The following is an 18,690-nucleotide window of genomic DNA, read 5'->3' on the forward strand; positions in this document are numbered from 1 at the left end:
ACTGCAAGGTATGTTTACCCACTTGCTCTGCTCCATGCAACAAATCCTGCAACTCTTTCAAATCTGGCTGCTCTGTTTGTGTCATTTTGCTTTTCAGCTGGGATAACAAAAACTGTTGGTACTTTAACATATGAAATTGACAGTTTAATGCCCTCATGGTTAAAGTGGCTGATGTATACACCTTTTCCCCCCACCTTTCTAATGCTCTGGAATTTCTCTCTGAAGGTAAAGGGTTTTTAGCAGTAGAGGCCTTTATCCCCTTGGGACCCTGTGAAATAGTTTCTGGGTCAACAGTATGACTTTTATAAAGGAACTGGTGGGAATCAGGAACCCGGTAATACCTGTCTGGTTTAACAGGGGCTGGAGGTAAAGAATCTGGATTAAGACTGGCTTCTGCATACACATCATCCAAAATATCTAAAACAGGAGGGTTAGCCAGGGGCCCATGCTGGGGGAGCAGTAGAAATTCCCTGAGCCTTTTCTTGGAATCTGAGTAATCTTAGCCTTCCCAGTGGAAGTGCTCCCTCAATGTATGCAGGGTTTCCCCAAAAGAGTAGTCCTCAGGGGGGAAGACTGAGGGAATAGACTCCTCAGCATCAGAGTCTTCATAAGGGGAACAGGCATAATCCTGGTCCTCAGAATGGTCTGAGGTAATAGAAGCCTAGTCTGAAGAAGGGTAGTCTTCCTCCAATCTGGGTCTTTTGTCAGAGTGGGGTTGAGAACCCCTGATGAGTGTTATCAAATCCTCAGCCATTTTAAGCATCTGTTTTTTAGGCATGGGGCCTTGAGAGGAGTTCTGAGGGCCCTGTTTTTTAGTTTTGATGGTAGCTTTAGACTTAGTGAAGGCTTTAATAGAGAAGGTGGTAGGCCTGAAGATGCCTTCAGAAATGGCAGGCCTCACTAAATCTTCGGTTTCCCCACCAAGAGTGGCGTCGGTATCTGCGGTGGGAATGGAGACCGAGGAGCCTGCGACCTCGGGTAATGAAGACACCGGTAAAATAGTTTCATCGGTAGTCAGGGGCTGCGTAGGCACCTCGCTGAGAACCGGAGAACCTGTAGTCCGCCTAAGCGTGGTCTCAGTAATCTGTGCGGGCCTAGGATGTCGGTCCTTGTCTTTGTGTCTTTTCCCTAAAACTGGCGTCGGGGTATCAGACGACATGATATAATTAAATTTTTTGCCAAAATAATGAAGGGCGAACACCGCCCGGCGCTTAATAGTGCGCTTGTTGAACCTAGCACAAAAATGGCAGGCCGAGACGTCGTGGTCTGGCCCTAAGCAAGGTATACAGAAAGAATGAAAATCCTTATGAGGTATTTGCTTCCCACAAGAAATGCAATTATTAACTTTGTCTGACATCGGTCTGAGGCAAGAAAAGTTTCCCCAACGGGGTACTTAGCTTTAAAGAAGACTTCGGCTGAAATACTGTTCGTAAATCTCAGGAGCTGGCCGACCGGCACTTGCAAACTGCTTCTGCTTCGGGCACCACGCGGCAAGAAAGACTGAAGAAAATGGCGTCGGCTGCCTCTTTTATAACCCTGCCGCACTGACGTCAGGAAAGAAGCAACGACAACCGACGCCGAACCTAGACTTTGGAATTCAGCTGACCGAGGACCCGCCTGACGGCAGGATAACCCATCTGTAATGACTGCAGCTGTACGCACGATGAACATCTGCTCAAAAAACTTCGGAGTCAACCAGGGTCAGAGGACTTTGGAGCCGGTACACTCAGATATCCCTGGATCTGTACAGTACGTACAAAATTTTACACCGTTTTATTATGGCAAATAATCTTTGTTTTAAAAATCTTATTTCTCCGCTGGAGCTTTTCTCCCCAGGCCTCAACTGAAAATATGTTTCTGACGCAGTGAACTTTCCCTGTCAACAAATGTCAAATAAATAAATAAATCTGAAGAGAAGACCACAGATCTGAATCAGATGGACCAGGAAGACTCTGATCCAAGGGCTCTGAAACAATGGGTCGGATCAGAGAAGGATCCATCTGTGGAGTGACAGGACAAATGACTTCCTGACCTGTAGGGGTAGGAGCTGGGATAACTCCCATCTGAATCTGCACCATAAGAAATCTCATCATCCTGTCCACATAGCTTTGGTTAGAATTCTGGAAGACGAACAGGATGCCAATGATAAGGGATTTTGAATGTCAGAGTTCCAGAAATGGAGATGGAACTCCAGGCAGTACCGGGTCTACAGTAACAGAGTACCTAGTCCTAGGTAAAGCAGTTGGATCCAAGGTACCCTTAGCCGAAGGAGTTGCTGGACCCGGCATCAAAATTACCTAAGAAGTCTTCGGATCAGACTTCAGCCTTTTCTTGGGAGCCTCCGAAGGAGGAGTTTATGTTCCTGACAGTTTGGGAGATTTTAAAATAGTCTCCTTAGCTTTGGATTTGGAGGGCTGAGCTCCAGTAATTGCTTCAGAAAAAGATGCTGAGAGCAACTGTTTCAGTATGAGTTTATGTTTATGGTCAGCAATAGTCCATGGATTAAAATTTTAGCATATGCTGCACTCAACCTTTAGGTGATCAGGACCTACCAGTTAAGACGAACCTATGACACACGTCAACGTTTTGGGTGACACGCCAGCGATCACCAACACCCAAGTTACCAAAGACACTGCTTTTGCATTCATTGTACATGTGGAGTGCACTGAATTATTTTGTGCCCTGAGCTTTTGAAATGCCAAACTCAAAAGGTTCACCATCACACGTATACGCATAGAAAATGCGCATCTAGTAAAGGCAACTTGTGCCCACATTTTTTCACATTTCTTGAACCCTGAAGGGAGTTTTTCTGACATCCTGATGTACAGAATAAAATAAGGAAAGAAAGATTTTTTTTAAAGAGCGATAGAGATACCAACAATGGTATACATTACACAAAACACGCAAAATATATTAGAAGGAAAAGGTAAACAACTATGGTATAAAGAATAACTAGTGTAGTACAAAAAGGGAGGAAGTATCTGAAAAGAATAAGAATTAAGAAACAAATTCAAAGAAGCGTCCCTCTGAAAAACAATTAGAGAGCTAAAATGGCAGCCACATCTTATTTGCAAAACGGCAAATGAGATCTGGGGTATGTTAGGGGTTGGTGCATTATGGGTGGGGAGGAGCTTGACAGCTTTTTGGTGGCCATGAGCTATAAAGTTTGACTTGGATCCGGACCCATATGTTAAGGATAGAATGAAAATTAACATCAGATTCATATATTAACAAATATAATTTTTTTTTCTAGTTGGTGTCAACATAAATGCTAAATGATTTTTCCCATGTATTGGTCTCCTCAAATTACCTATGGTATAATCCCAGGTATTATCATTAGGGGTAACAGAATCATCGAACATGAGACGGGCAAAGCAAATCTTTAACCAAATGGGATAGGTTAATTTGAACTTTAAAAAGGGTAATTGGCTAGGTTTAAAATGGCCAGCAAGGGCAACTAGCCTAGTACTTACCTATGAACCTATAATGAGCATCCATTCATGGCTAGTGTTTCTCTGGCTTTACAACATTTGTGCAATTTACTATTCTATGGAGTTTCTTGCTCCTCCATAAAGGTTCATTTATCAGCCATTTCAGAATGTTTGCCCAGTCTCCTGTTTATTTTATCTTGAGAATGCACTGATTTTTGAAACAGGGTTTTGCATAAGAGACCTCCAAGCATACCAGTGGACCCTCCTTGGGATCTTAATTCTGTTTTAAAGAAGCCAACACTTGCTCCATTTGAACCTACTAATTTGGCTGAATTGAGGTTCTAAACATGGAAAACTATTTTACTTATTGCTCTGGCCTCTGCAAGAAGAAAGTACAGTTGTGTACACTTACCATAAATGTAGATGTTAGAGTGTATTCACTGTTGCAGTCATTACATTTGGGTTATCTGCTTGCAGTAGCCCTTCAGTCGGCCTGATTAACAAAGTCTTGGGTCCTGCGTCGGATGGTGTCTCTTCTTCCATGACGTCAGGTCGTCAGGGGTATAAAACATGTAGCCAACGCCATTACATCAGTTTTTCTTGCCCCAGATGTCAGGTGCCCCCCTAATGGGAAGCAATTAAATCTATAATTACAAGGATATACCTTCAACAAAAAAGCAAATACACCAGAAAGCTTTTTGAGCATAGTAAGGGAGAGTAGAGGTATAGCCAAAAGAAGAAAGGGGGCTGGAAGGAGGGTAACCAGGACTGCAACAGTGAATACACTCCAACATCTACATTTATGGTAAGTGTACACAACTGTACTATGTTCTTCGTGTTTCACTGTTGCAGTCTTACATTTGGGTAATCCAGCTGGCAGGTTGCCCTCAGTCGGCCTGAATTTCAAAGTTCTGGGTCCTGCGTCGGCTGCTGTCACCCCTTCCCTGACGTCAGGTTGTCAGGGGTATAAAAGATGCGGCCAACGCCATTTTCGTTTTTCTTGCTCCAGATGTCAGGTGCCGCCTAAAAGGGTAGCCAAAATTTATATACATATAAATACATGCACCGATATAAACTTTACCTTCATCTACAAGCAAATAAACCACAAAGGTTCTATAAATCAGAGAAGGAAAGATAGGTTCCACCAGAAGAAAGGGGGATGGCGGGTGGGTAACCTGGACTGCAACAGTGAATACACTCGAACATCTACATTTATGGTAAGTGTACACAACTGTTCTATGTTCTTCATGTTTCACTGTTGCAGTCATTACATTTGGGTAGAGTCCCAAAGCTATGGATGGGAGGCTAGAGCTAAACAGCATTAGGAGCGGCTATGAGGCCCTGCAGAACTGCAGTGGCAAAGCCTGCCCTGGATTTAGAGTAGAGTGGCAAATGATGGTGCTTTGTGAAGGTGTGCACTGAACTCCAAGTAGCAGCCTCTAAAATGTCCTTGGTTGGTACTCCCCTGAGAAAGGCTGCTGAAGTGCTGTAGCTCTGGTTGAATGTGGCCGAATGCCCTTAGGCACTGGCTTGCCATGTTGTAAGTAGCAGAAATGAATGCAGTGGCCTATCCACTTTGAAATAGTCTGCTTTGAGATAGCCTTTCCTTGTTTTTAATTGTTAATTGTTCTGTCTTTATGAAAACTTTGGTTCTGTCCAAGTGGAATCTAAGCTGTCTTTGTACGTCCAAAGAATGCAGAATTCTCTCCCCCTTGTTCTGTGGATTTGGTTAAAAAGTTGGCAGATGAATAGTTTGGTTAAGCGCCACACTGGACACCACCTTAGGCATAAACGTTGGGTTTGTCCTCAGAGAGACCCTGTCTGGATAAAAAATAAGAGGTTCCACAGCCATGAGTGCCTGAAGCTCTGAAACTCATCTTGCAGAAGTTACTGCTAGGAGCAGAGCTGTTTTCCAAGACAGAAACTTTATATCAGCAGTAGGAGCTGGCTCAAAAGGAGGCAGGGTGAGTTTTTCCAAAACATAGTTGAGGTCCCATGCAGGCATTGGTGATTTCGTTGGAGGCCTTACATTTCTGGCTCCTCTGAGGTACTGTTTTAGTAAGGGAAGGGATGAGAAAAGAGTGGTGGCTCTGTATTGAAATGAGCCGAAATGGCAGAAGCAGGAATTTTAATAGATGAAAAAGATAGACCTTTGTCCAGCATCTCAGTTAAGTATTGCAAAATCTGAGGAATATTTGGCACTGCTGTATCATTTCCTTGTGCCTGGTTCCAAGCAGAGAATCTCTTCCATTTTCCAGCTTAAGATTTTCTAGTACTAGGCCTTTTGGCCTCCAAAATGACATCCATCACAGCTTTACTGAGAAGTGTGCTTTGTATGACTACATTATCTGCCATGCTGCCAGGTTTAAAGTCCTGAGTTGGCTGTGCAGGATCGGATTGTTTTGCTCGGACAGTAGATGAGGTATCTGAGGTAAGGTCCAAGCTGGGCATTGAGACAAGCTCTTTAGTATTGGATACCAGTACTGGCGGGGCCAGTCTGGGGCAATCAGTATCATCCTTGGCTTCTCCTGTCTGACCTTTAAGAGTACCTTGGGGAGGAGAGGCAGAGGGGGAAATGCATATACTGATAGGTTTTTCCCGCTGAAAGATAGGGCGTCCACTTTCTATGCTTGTCTGTGATAAATCCTTGTGCAGAATCTTTTTAGTTGGTAGTTGTGAGTGGAGGCAAATAGATCTATGTCCGGGCATCCCCATTTTCTTGTTATCATGCTGAAGACTTGTGGGTCCAGGTGCCACTCGTGGGGACCCATGAGATTCCTGCTTAGTTCGTCTTCGAGTATTTTTCCTTCCTGGCAGGAATTGTGCCTGCAGATGTACTTGGTAAGTCAAAGCTGTGTCCCACAAAGTCATGGCTAGTCTGCAAAGGGGGTAAGAATGTGTGCCCCCCTGCTTATTTATATACCACATAACCGTGGTGTTGTCTGTCTTTATCAGTAGTTGTCCTGGATGAAGTAGGTCCTTGAAGGCTGTCAGGGCATTCTGAACTGCTAGCATCTCTTTTTGATTGATATGTAGATGCATTTGGTTTGAGGTCCATGCACCCTGAATGCATCTTCCTGCCATGTGGGCCCCCCAGGCATAATCTGATGTATCCGTTGTTATTGTTTGCCTGGCTGGAGGTAATGTGAATGGCTGTCACTTGTTTTGGTGACAAGCCTTTGCCCACCATCGATACTCTCATTCCCTGCCTGCAACAGGAGTTATCATAGTTTCCAGGCTGTGGCAATGCTGAGTCGAAACACTTTTTAGGTACCATTGAAGTTTCCTCGTATGCAGTCTTGCATATGGGATTAGTAGGATGCAGGATGCCATGAAGCCCAAAGCCTGCAGAATTTTTTCTTGCAGATAACTGGGCCTTTGCTGCCAACATTTTGAAATAGGTAGTCAGTTGCCTTTGTTTGTCTGGCGTGAGATAAGCCATCTGGGCAGTTGTATTTAAACTTGCACCCAGGAATATTATCTTGAGAGGGTACTAGTTTTGATTTCTTTTCACTGACTGTGTACCCTAGGCATGTTAGAAATCTTTTCACAAATGCCAGATGCTGTAGAAGAATGTCCTTGTTCTCTGCTTGAATTAGACAGTCGTCCAAGTAAGGATATAGCTGTATTCCTCTGTCTGCAGAATGCAATTACTGGTGCCAGGCACTTTTTAAAGACCCTGGGCGCAGTAGATAAGCCAAAGGGCAGTGCAAAGAATTGGTAATGCATTGAGCCAGCCTTGAATCAGAGGTATTTTCTGCATATTTGTCTGATTGGGACATGCAGGTATGCATCTTTTAGGTCTAAAGTCACAAGCCAAGTGTTCTTGCCCAGCATGGGCAGAAGCTGTTGCAAAATCAACATCTTGAATTTTGGTATATCCAGGTATGTGTTCAAAATGGATAGGTCCAGTATTGGCCTCCAGGCCTTCTCCTTTCTGGATACCAAGAACAGTCGAGTAAAATCCTTGACCCTGCTCTTGCTCTGGTACTAGTTGAATGGCCTCCATGTCCATGAGGGATGAGACTTGTTTTTGTGCCTCTGCCTATTGATTTTTTGGCAGATCTGGCCAGCTGTTGGCCTTTGGCAGGGTATGGAAATGGAACTTGTAGCCTTGTGACACGATATTTAAGACCCATTTGTCCTGGGTTATTAATGTGCCAATTTTGAGAAAAAAGTGCCAATTTTCCCCCTAAGTTTGTTGCCAGGAGATGAGTGCTTGGTGCAGGCAGGGGGAAGTCATTGGGACTGTTTCCTGAATGGTTGTGATTTGTCTTCTCCAGCTTTGGAGGTAGAAGCCCCTCATTGTTTTGAGCGGAATGAACCTTGCGCCTGGGATCTGCTTCTAGGGCGTCTGGTTCTGCACCTTTGAGGTCTGTCTGACACAGGAAAGGACCAATTCATAGTTGGCCAGTGTCTACTAAACCTAGGTGGCTGTACTTGCAAAAAAATCTTTGACCGTTTGCATAGATTTTGCTTTGTCCTCCATTTTCTTTAACACCTCTTCTGCCTTAACACCAAACAAAGTATCATGCTGTAAAGGTGCATCTAATAATTTAACTTTAACATGATCAGGCAGATTTTGTTCCTTTAACCAAGCATGCCTTCTAATTACAGAACCTGTAACTGCGGCCCTGCAGGAGGCCTCTAAAGAATCAAAACCACATTGCAAAGTAAGCTTTCCAACTTGTTCAGCTGCATGCAATAAATCCTGCATTTCCTTGTTTTCTGCACATTCAGAGTTTAACATTTTCTGTTTAAGCAATGCCATGACATGTTGCTGATATTTGAGCATATGAAACTGACAGTTTAAGGCCCTTATAGCCAAGGTAGCAGATGTGTAAACCTTTTTTCCCCATCTTTCCAGTGCCCTAGAATCTCTGTCAGAGGGGGTACGTTTTTTTGCAGCGGAAGCCTTAACTCCTTTGGGACACTGAGAAATAATTTCTGGGTCTGCAGCAGGGTTTTTAAAAAGGAATTTATGAGAGTCAGGAACGCTGTAATATCTGTCTGGCTTAACAGGAGTTGGAGTTGAGTCAGGGGTAAGACTAGACTCCGAAAACACATCATCTACAATGTCTAACAAAGGTGGGATGGCTAGTGGCTTGTGTTGAGGAAGTAAAAGGAAATCCCTGAACCTCTTTAGATTCTGAAAAATCTTGGCTCTCCCAGTGGAAATGCTCCCTCATGGTATGTAAGGTTTCCCCAAAAGAAAAGTGTTCTGGAGGAGAAGCTGAAGGAATAGATTCTTCTTCAGCATCAGAATCCTCTCAAAGGGGGGGAAGAAAATATTCCTGAACAGAAAAAGAATCAGTAGAAATGGAAACCTGATCTGAAGATTCATAGTCAGTCTCTTGCCTAGGCCCTCTTATCAGGAGGGGGATGGGAACCCCTGATCAAGGTAATCAAGTCTTCGGCCATTTTGAGCATCTGTTTTTTGGGCATAGAGGCCTGACCACATGGCTCTTGAATTTGTTTCTTTGCTTTGGAAGGTGCTTTATTCTTTGCCTTTGAAGCTAAGTTGGTTTGATGTAAAGATGTTTAGGTCTGAATATACCCTCAGAAGCCGGTGCCTGCTCAGTGGCTCCGGACCCATCTGAGGGGATAATATCCGAGGTTCCAATACCTTGAGTTTCCAGCGGCATGGCCGACTCCACGTGGGAGTCGGTAGTGGCCTGTGACTCTAAAGTAGCAGGCGTCAGGGGCTGTGAAAGTGCCTCACTGAGGACCGGCGAACTGGTGACTGGCTTAGAAGCTTCGTCGTCTGTTTTGGGCCTCGGTTGTCTATCTCTCTCCTTTTTTTTGCGTTTTTTGTGAACTCCAGTAGTCAGATGGCTATCTGACATTTCTGGATAATTAAACCGGCGTCCAAAATAGTTAAAGCAAAATCATACCGACGCTTAATAGTGCGTTGGTTAAATCTAGCATAAAACCGACAACCAGAAACGTTGTGATCAGGGCCTAAGCAAGAAATACAGTAAGAATGAAAATCCTTATGAGGTACTTGCTTCCCACAAGAAATACAATTATTAACTTTTTCTGACATCGGTCTGGAGCAAGAAAAAAGTTTCCCCAATGGGGTTCTTAGCTTTACAGAAGACTTCAGATCTGAAACTCGAACACGAAAATCTCAGGAGTCGGCCGACCGGCACTTGCGAAAGTACAGTTTTGTACCTACCATAAATGTAGATGTCCGATAGATATGCAACTGCAGTCATAACATATGGGTTTTCTTGCCTCAGGCAGCCCTCAGTCGGCCGAATTCCAAAGTCTGGGTCTGGCGTCGGCTGGTGTCGCCTCCTCTCCGACGTCACAACGGCTGGAGTATAAAGGCATCGGCCGACGCCTTCTTCAGTGTTTCTTGCCCCAGATGCCAGGTGCCCTCCTAGGAAGGCTAAATTTGGTAAATGGATAAAATAATCCCAAACATGCACAACAGTAATAAACAGATACACAATAGGAGATACCCCCAGCTGAAGGGAAGAGGGGTAGGGACCCAAAAAGAAGGATACAGAGGGGTAGGAGGGTGGGAAAATCCGACTGCAGTTGCATATCTATCGGACATCTACATTTATGGTAGGTACAAAACTGTACTATGTTCTTCAAGGAGTGACAATACAGCAAACCTTCTGGTATTTATAAATTGTAGTTAATGAGGTTGTAGAGCTCCAGTCCACACTTCCTAGGCAGGACAGCCTTTCCTCTCCAAGGATGTGAGTTCTGCAGGTTGGCTTCCTTTAAATCACCACCTGTCGGGTCTTTTAGGTCCACCAGGTTTATTTCATCCTGCCACAGTAATTCAGTCATTGTTGGCATTAACTCTTGGGAAATGAAGCCTCTAGAAGAAATGTGTCTGCCTTCCCCTTCTGTCTGCAAAACAGACAGGGATTATTTACCTTTGTCTTCCTCTTCTCATGCCTGCTTATCAGACTCCTGTTATGGCACTGATCAAATGTGGTCAGTGAGTACTGTGTAAGGGTCAGTGCCAACTGAGGTATATACATCAGTAGCAACTGTGATTGTTTTTCTCAAGGTCACAATCTCTTCCTTTGACTGTTCTTGTGCCAACACTGCAGCTTACACAGACCTGGATCTTTTTCAAATCTCAGACTCAAAGGGTCAAAGTTTCAGCACTGATGTCGTCACTTTTGTCCCAAATATCAGCATCTTTGGCTTTTGAGTTGTTGCTCCAAAGACACACTGGCTGCGGGTGACCCTTCATGCTGATCAGATGGTGGCAAAATTGCAAGGTTGTTGGGTGTTGGAGCCAGCTGGTGCTAAATCTGGCCCCTCTGTCATTTCCTGGAAGCTCAGGAGGTTTGTCAATGCCAGCTGTTGCAATACTCCATGCATGGGTCTTGCACTGTACCTACAAGAGCTCCAAGTTCAACCCAGGACTCTTACTATCTGCTACTACAGCTCTTCAATCTTCCCACTATCCAGAAAGTGCATCAGACAGCTGCAAGTGACATCTGACACCTCCCCCCCAAGCCATCCCCACAGAGTAAGGGAGGCTCCACTTGTGCAGGAGGAAGCACAGTGACTCCATGACACCCCTTAAAGTCTCAGAAATATCATGTTTAGTGTTTTTTTAATTTCAGTTTAAGTAATTTTATCACTGGATCATCAATAAAGTCATTCACATAATTCTAATTTTACAACTAATTAAAAAACTACCATACTGGAGATTCCTGCTGCATAAATGAGTGCCAAAGAAACCAGAGTGGCATGCATTTCAACATTTTCTGTAGGCTAAACTGAGTAATGCACTTACAAATCTGTGATAAGAATATGACACAAAATATGTGGCTCTCTTGTTTCAGAGTGATTACTGCATTTGTGCACCCACTCCAAGAATATTTTACTCATGAAAGATAAAACCCTATTCAACTCCTAAAAAATCCTTGCCTCCCAGATCTATGAAGACTAGGTCTTAGCAAAAATCTATCGCATCATGTTACAACACACTTCTAACAGATACCAGGACTTAAATCATCCCAGACCTACTAAAGAAAAACAAGCAACAAAAACAATATAGTGACAGGTGACTCTACAGTCAAACACTCCAATTCTTCATTCACAAAGATGTATAAAGAGAAAGTGACAGTGAGTTGTCTTTCTGGTGCTAAGCTCTCCAATATCCCAGGGGCCATTAAGGCCCTTTCACCTGGCAAACATGACTATGGCACAGTGGCAGCCCATGCTGGTCTGAATGAATTAGCATTCAAAACCCTGAGGGATATGCAAGAAGACAGGTCACAGCTCTCAATGCATGTCACAAACACATGTAAGACTCTAGTCCTTAGTGGACTTTTCTCCAAAGATGATGCCTAGGTACAAAGAAAAGACAACTAAGTAGCTGATGTTATTACAAGGGATCCAGAATATGTTAACATAGGACAAGATACTAGACAGTCCTACTTGCTTTGTCAAGGATGGTCTGCACCTCTCATTCTAAGGCTTCCACATACTGACTATATCCTTTGCTGCTCCCACAGTGCCTTTTTTTGGTAGAGTCCAGTTGATGGATATCCCAAATGTAGCTAACAAATTCAAATCCAAAACAGAATCACATTAAGGCAGCTCTACTCAATGCAAGAAGTCTGAACAACAACATTCCTGATTTTGAGGCTCTCCTTTTGCATCTGGAGCACATCTGTGTTTCTGTAATTACTGAAACTGTGCATGTTCAGAAAGCACTTAATCCATAACTGTGTTTAGTACCTACCATACTTTCAGACTCAAAACTGTGGTGGTGTCTCCATATTTGTTAGGGATAACAACATCTCCAAGCAGATCCAAAGGGAACCTCAAACAGAGCTCAAGCTCCAAATCACATCAAACAAAATCACCAGCTTTTAGTCTATTACAGGGCACCCTCTATGTTCCCTGAAATTCATATAAAGCTCCTTGATGCAATTAATGAACTCCCCATACACAAAAATACTATTATTTTGAGAGACTTTAAATAACCATCTATAAACTACAGTGCCTATATGTCTAGGATATGCCCAAAGGTTTCAAGATTTCATAAACAAAAGCTCACTGCTCCCTGGGACAAATTAACAAAATGTAGTGGATGGCAAAACATTCCTCAACTGGTCTTCAAATATAGCTTCTTCATATTCTACTCCCTTGTTACTTCATATTCTACTCCCTTGTTACCTCCTATCCAGTTAAGCTGGATCATAAACTAAACTAGTGACCTTCACTATTAGAACCTCTAAACCTGAAGACAGTAGTACCTTAGAATTCAAATGTAAAAATTTCATAAAATTCTATGACAGTTTCAAGCCTCACTTATTCCAGCATAATCCCACACATTACCCTCATCAGAAAACTATGAGAAGTTTAAAAGCAAGCAACTCTGGAAGTCCAACAACATAAAGTCTGCAATAAAAGAAATAAAACTTCTTAAAATGCTCAGCATTGTCTAAGAAAAACATTAGAAAACTGACTAAAAACAAACTAGTAGAAATACTCCAGTCAGAAATATTGGATGGCCAAATGGGTACAACTAAAGAAATTACTCTTTTGAGCTGGGACAAAGGATTTGAACTGCCTAGACATAGTTAGGCTTTGTTAAGTTGAATTCTGATGGCTGCTAAAAAAAGCAATTACTAGAAAATAGAAATCAAAGTCTCAATCAACTGTATGCTAAGTAATGAACAGAGATAAAAGAAAGTGAGATCTTTTAGAAAAGTGTAGTAGCAAATTACATAGAAATACATGGAAATTGTGGGAACAATACATGTAGAATAATGTTCTAGAGGAAGAGTGAGGTTTAAGGGAAGGTAGGAATTGAGCAATTTATGCAATGTTGGAACAATAACATCTACAAAAAAGAACACAGAAGATGTATAATGTACTTAACTGGAAACTTGTTAATATGGTTTGTTTTCTTTTATATCAATGTATGTTTGTCTATGTCTTAAGTGATAATTTAATAAAGGTGTTAAAAAAGGGATCTAAATCATCAGTAGCCAAATACAAATATTACACAGCACCTCCCTTAACTCTGGAAGACTTCAACTGCAAATTAAGCAATGTGACATCTTCCTTCGACTGGGAAGTGAATGACTGGATGGGCATTCACAAATTCACCCCAGGTTTACTGGTCTGGCTCTCCTTGAGGTAGAAAGAGGAGGTTCAGCAGGAGGGTGGCTACTGGCAATATGTAAACAGTCCCTGTTTCAACTGCCTTGCATTTTCTATGTTCAAGTTCAACCGTGGAACAAGTTAAAATACTAGTGCAACAGTGATTTTACTCCTCCATTTTCTACTCACTGTATTATCTTGCTACTTTTACTTTATCTGCTGTTAGCAATACACATGTATTTGGATATGCATGGACATACAGTTTTTCTACTGTATCTAAATGGAATCTACTATTGATTACTACGCAGTGCATGCAGCACTGTAATGATGCTCTGAGACTGGGGAAAGGACAGGCTTATTAAAGCAACCCCCTCACCACTGGTCTAATCTGATACTACAGATTTAAGCCAACATTCACCCAAGAATAGCAGCAGGAACTACATAGAGCTTTACAACATTAAACATTTCATTCAGCCTTTCATTTCATGGCCAAGTTAAATATTTCATAGGTTTATAGATAAATACTAGACAATCAATCTAGAGACTATTAAATGCTTAGCCAACAGCCAGGGTGAAAACTCAAACATTGTACACCTTGTGTCTGTGAGGTACATACCTTAACAGTTATGCCAACCCTGACTTCTATTTTTGGGTATTTTAAACCCCTCCATCCCTCTTTTAGCCCGTTTGAAGCTCTTTGCACTTCCTGCTGGTGTTCTATGGTGGACATTTTCTTTGTTGCAGCTGTGTGCTACAGCTTTAAAAGCTGTAAAATGCATAGCACTTCTATGCTGTTTTTTCTTCACTACTGCAGCACAGAAGCAGGATTGGATGTCTACATTTATAACTATGCCCGTGTGTTCTTGCAATGGATGCCAAGAGCACCTGTTGAGCTTTGGAAAATTTCTTGATGCCCATTTCTCGAACATATAACAAGCTGGTTATAAATAGAAGATCTGGTCATAATCTCCTATACTGTAACATACCTTGTTAACAGTTCATTATTCCTTTCATATTATACAACTTTGGGTACAGATGTTATTCCAAGTACTCTTGGTCATCACAAATAATTCTGGATATTGCACTCACACAATTAAAACAATCAAGTGTTTTCTTATTAAAAAATGCATTCTCATTTATTTAAAACTTAAATCAAACCGCAGAGATGCTAATGAATAAACTAATTTTTTATAACTAGCGGTCTACTCTGCTTACCCATACAGAGCAACAAACACACTAGTATTTGACTCAATCAGGAAGAATCATTAGTAGAATTGGCTTTGCTTGCTATTAATGCTTTCAGAATTCTGGAAATCCTACTCCTTTAATATCAATATACATACAGTACAAGACAATTTACATTTTTGTATCAAACATCTCAAAATGCTCATTACACACATTTCATTAAAAAGTGCCAACAAAACTCGCACTTCATGTCTAATACTCATCTTTTTATAAACTATTACAGCTTATTACCTGATGTTAATCCCTTGCTTGTAAATTTTACATGCATCAGAAGGCAGGATACGAGAAAGTAAAGGCACTGCATTAAAAAAGAGAGGACAGTTAATTCATCTGCATAAAAACAAAGCTAAATGCATTGACATAAAAGAAAATGAGAATCATGAACAGTGAAAAATTTCAGTGGACATAAAATCACATACTTCAAATTTACTCTAAAAGAAAATCACTACATGTGCAAAGAAATAGTTAGACTACATACCCCCATGCCAATCATGGTGGTGGTCAGTGGAATACAATGAACTGCATGCTTTCCTCAGGTGAAGTCAATTTAGGAATGTAGTATTACCATGCTGTTTCAAAACATAAAACATCTAACGAGTAAAAATCTAAACATGTATCACTGCCTACCTAAATGAAAAAAGGAAGCAACATTTTTCTCCACATCACTATTAAATAAATCTCCTGTGCCGCTGGAAAACAAATTGTGGAGCGTCAGATAATGCAATTTGTGATAGGGATTTCTGCACTACAGAAGACACCTGAGGAAAAGAGTATGAAGAGGCAAATTAACAAATGCTGAAGCAGTATTAAGAAATTTTCAGATTGCTGCAATTCTGTTCAAAATGCAAAGTATTTGGCCTCTCTGGTAGCTCAGACAGATAAATACCGGACTATAGCTCAGCCGACCAGAGATTACAGGGCACTTGGTACACTCTAACAGGAGGAGTGGTCCAAAGAGGGGGGCTGCTTTGCACATAATCAACAAGCTTGGGGTGGGGGTAGGGAGTGGGTAAGTAATTAAAAAACAAACCCTTGATGGAAGCAAAGATAAGCACCACCAACCCACCCAACACCCTCAGGATTCATTAATGCCCCAAGCAAAAACACAGCAGGTCCGAGAGGCTGGGGAGGAACTAGCAGACCCAATGGCGACATTTGTTACTAGGGGACAGGCCAGTAAAAATGAGGTCCAAGGGGACAAAAAAATGTATTAAAGCATCTTGGGAGTGCAATAACTTAGCAGATTTTAAAAATTCCCTACAAAGTACACCATCAGAAATACTGGTAGAGCAAATGACTTAACTAAGGAAAAATGAAGTTATGTTCTTACCATATATACCTGTGTTGTTGATCTTCACTTATTCCTGATGAATGTGACTCTGTTCCAACCTCTCATAACCAAGCTTTGCTGTTATACAGCTCATACCAGCCAAAAAACTCTCGAGCTAAGACTCTACCCATAAAGCTCCCCTCTCCATTACCTTAGATCGAGTTTGCAGCCAAGTACAGAAGGATAACAGAAGCCCTGTCCAAGGTGAAACCGAAAATACTTCCAAAACAAACGTCCAAACCTCCAGAAGTCCTTAGGAGGAGGCAGGAGTGTGGGGATGCCAAGAATGAATGAAGATCGACAACACAGATGGAACGTTATTGGTAAGGACATAACTTCTTTACCCGATGATGTCAATCTTCATTCATTCTTGATGAATGGGACATAGTCCCCAGCTACTTTAGGTCCTGGGTGGCCCTAAGGAAGGACATTCCTGAGCACAATAGAGTAAAAAGATGCTCTTCCCCTGGAGGCCATATCTAATTTGTAATGAGTGATAAAGGTATGTGGAGTGGCCCACATTGAAGCTGCACGTATTTCTTCCATGGAAGCCCTTGGAGTGGAAAACAGCTGAAGTGGATACTGACCTGGTGGAAAGCACTAACAGGTCCGGGCAACTTGAGGCTGTTATGATTGTAAATGAAGGTAACAATCCCCAAGCCATTTTGATAAGGTAACCTTCCGAGACTGGTTTACCCAAAGTTGAACCTGAAAAGGATACAAATAACTGATCCGATTTTCTAGATGTGAACATCTAGCAAATGGCAAGCAGTATTGATCTTTACTTGAAAATTTTGGAAAGAAGACTGGTAAAGCTATAGTCTGGTTAATATTAGATTCTAAGACCACTTTAGGTAGAAAAGGACTGGTTCTTAATGACACTCTATCCTTATGAAAAATCACATAGGGTGTTTCACACACAAGGCCCGCAATTCAGAAACTCTCCTGGCAGAAGTAATGGCCAACAGAAAAATGTTTCCACGATAGGAACTTGAGATCCAAAGTAGCTGCTGGCTCAAAGGGCTGAAGGACTAAGGATTGTAATACTAAGGTCAAATCCCATGGAGCTGTAGAATCCTTGAATGGTGGCATTAGACGTAGAGCCTTTAAGAAATTATAGTAATAAAGGTATGATCATCAAATCCATTGTGGAAATCTGGAAACAGCTGCTAACTAGACTTTGATGGTGGAAGCAGAAGCTCCTAGTTCAAAAAGGGAAGCATTCCAAGACCTTGTCAACCGGGGCTGAAAAGGGATCTAAATTATTCATATGGACCCAGATTGAGAATCTCTTCTGTTTGCCAAGATAGTTTCCTGGTGGACGGTTTATGAGAAGCCAGAAGGATTTTTTTTGTACTAGGGAAGGTAATTTGCTCTTCCTGGCAATTAATGGAATTGGAGATACCAAGCTGTCAGCTTGAGATTGTAAAGGTTGGGAGGCACTAATCCCTGTGGGTGAGACAGCAGGTCTGGAACTGGGTCCAGAATCCAAGGATGGCAAATCAGGTGAGGCCAAAGGAAGGGAAACCAGACTTGATGGGGCCAATAGTGTGCAATGAGGATCACTTTGCTTCACAATCGTTCGGCTTTCTTCAAGAATAGGGGAATGAGAGGAATTGGGGGAAAGGCATAAAGTTGTCCTGGGGGCCAATCGTGGAGGAGTGCATCTCTCGGGGATTCCCCCTGGAATTAGGGCAAAGTAGCTGCTGCATTTGTTGTTTATTGGGGAGGCAAAATATCACAGCAAGGCTGGCACCAGCGACAAAAAAATTTTATTGCCAACTTGGGATTGAGAGACTATTCGTGAGGCAGGAGGATGCATCTGCTCAGTTTGCCTGCTATCTAGTTGGAGCTTCACAGGCTATATTTTGCTGTAAGAAACTGGCTGGAAGCGATAGCCCATTGTCATATCCGGACAGCTCCTGACACAGGGGGTAGGATCTGGTTCCACCGTGCTTGTTGATGTACCAGATTACTGACATGTTGTCTGATTTGACTGCAAGTGTTCCCAAAGGAAGGGCAGACTGAACAGCTTGCAATGCTAGAAGCACCACCCTCAATTCTACAACACTGATGTGCAAATTGGCCTCTTGCAGGAACCAAGTGCCTTAAACTGTTCCTCCCAGAGAATGCCCCCCACCTGATCCGGGAAGCATCTGTGGTCACTACGGCGGTAGGCGAAGAAGGAGCGAAGGTGTGGCCCCATAGATTTTCCTCTGAATTCATCCACCAGGATAGATCCTTCTTCCAGCACTTTGTTATCAAGACTGGATAAGACAGACTGTATCAGTATCACCATTCCTCCACTAACGGCCACTGAAGCAGCCTCATGTGATGCCTTGTGAGGGGCACTAAAGTTATGGTGGCTGCCAAAGATCCCAGAGCTTGCAAAATGAGAAAAGCAGGAACCTTGTTTTTGGAAATGATTAGTTGTACATGTGACCTAAATTTTTGTCTGTGTAGAGACAGAGAGAGAAGCTACTCAAGAAACCATACTAAGATGTGCTCCTATAAATTCTAGGGCTTGTGTTTCAGTCAACTGTGAATTCTCTGTTGATTCATAACTCCCAAAGACTGGAAAAGATT

The 18,690-nt window shown here is 42.3% G+C and overlaps 1 protein-coding gene across 4 annotated transcripts in view; it reads right to left on the bottom strand.

Annotated features, from left to right (window-relative positions):
• The window catches only part of ANKRD13C (ankyrin repeat domain 13C), a 714,089-nt gene that overhangs the window by 392,799 nt on the left and 302,600 nt on the right, over window positions 1–18,690 (bottom strand). For all 4 annotated transcript variants that reach the window (XM_044085814.1, XM_044085812.1, XM_044085813.1 and 1 more), the window contains exon 6: window positions 15,006–15,072. In XM_044085814.1, the coding sequence (XP_043941749.1) occupies window positions 15,006–15,072 (67 nt within the window). The remainder of the gene's footprint in view (window positions 1–15,005; window positions 15,073–18,690) is intronic.

The sequence above is a fragment of the Protopterus annectens genome, chromosome 10.part0 (assembly GCF_019279795.1).
Source record: "Protopterus annectens isolate FY-2018-M chromosome 10.part0, PAN1.0, whole genome shotgun sequence".
NCBI classification, from domain to species: domain Eukaryota; kingdom Metazoa; phylum Chordata; order Ceratodontiformes; family Protopteridae; genus Protopterus; species Protopterus annectens.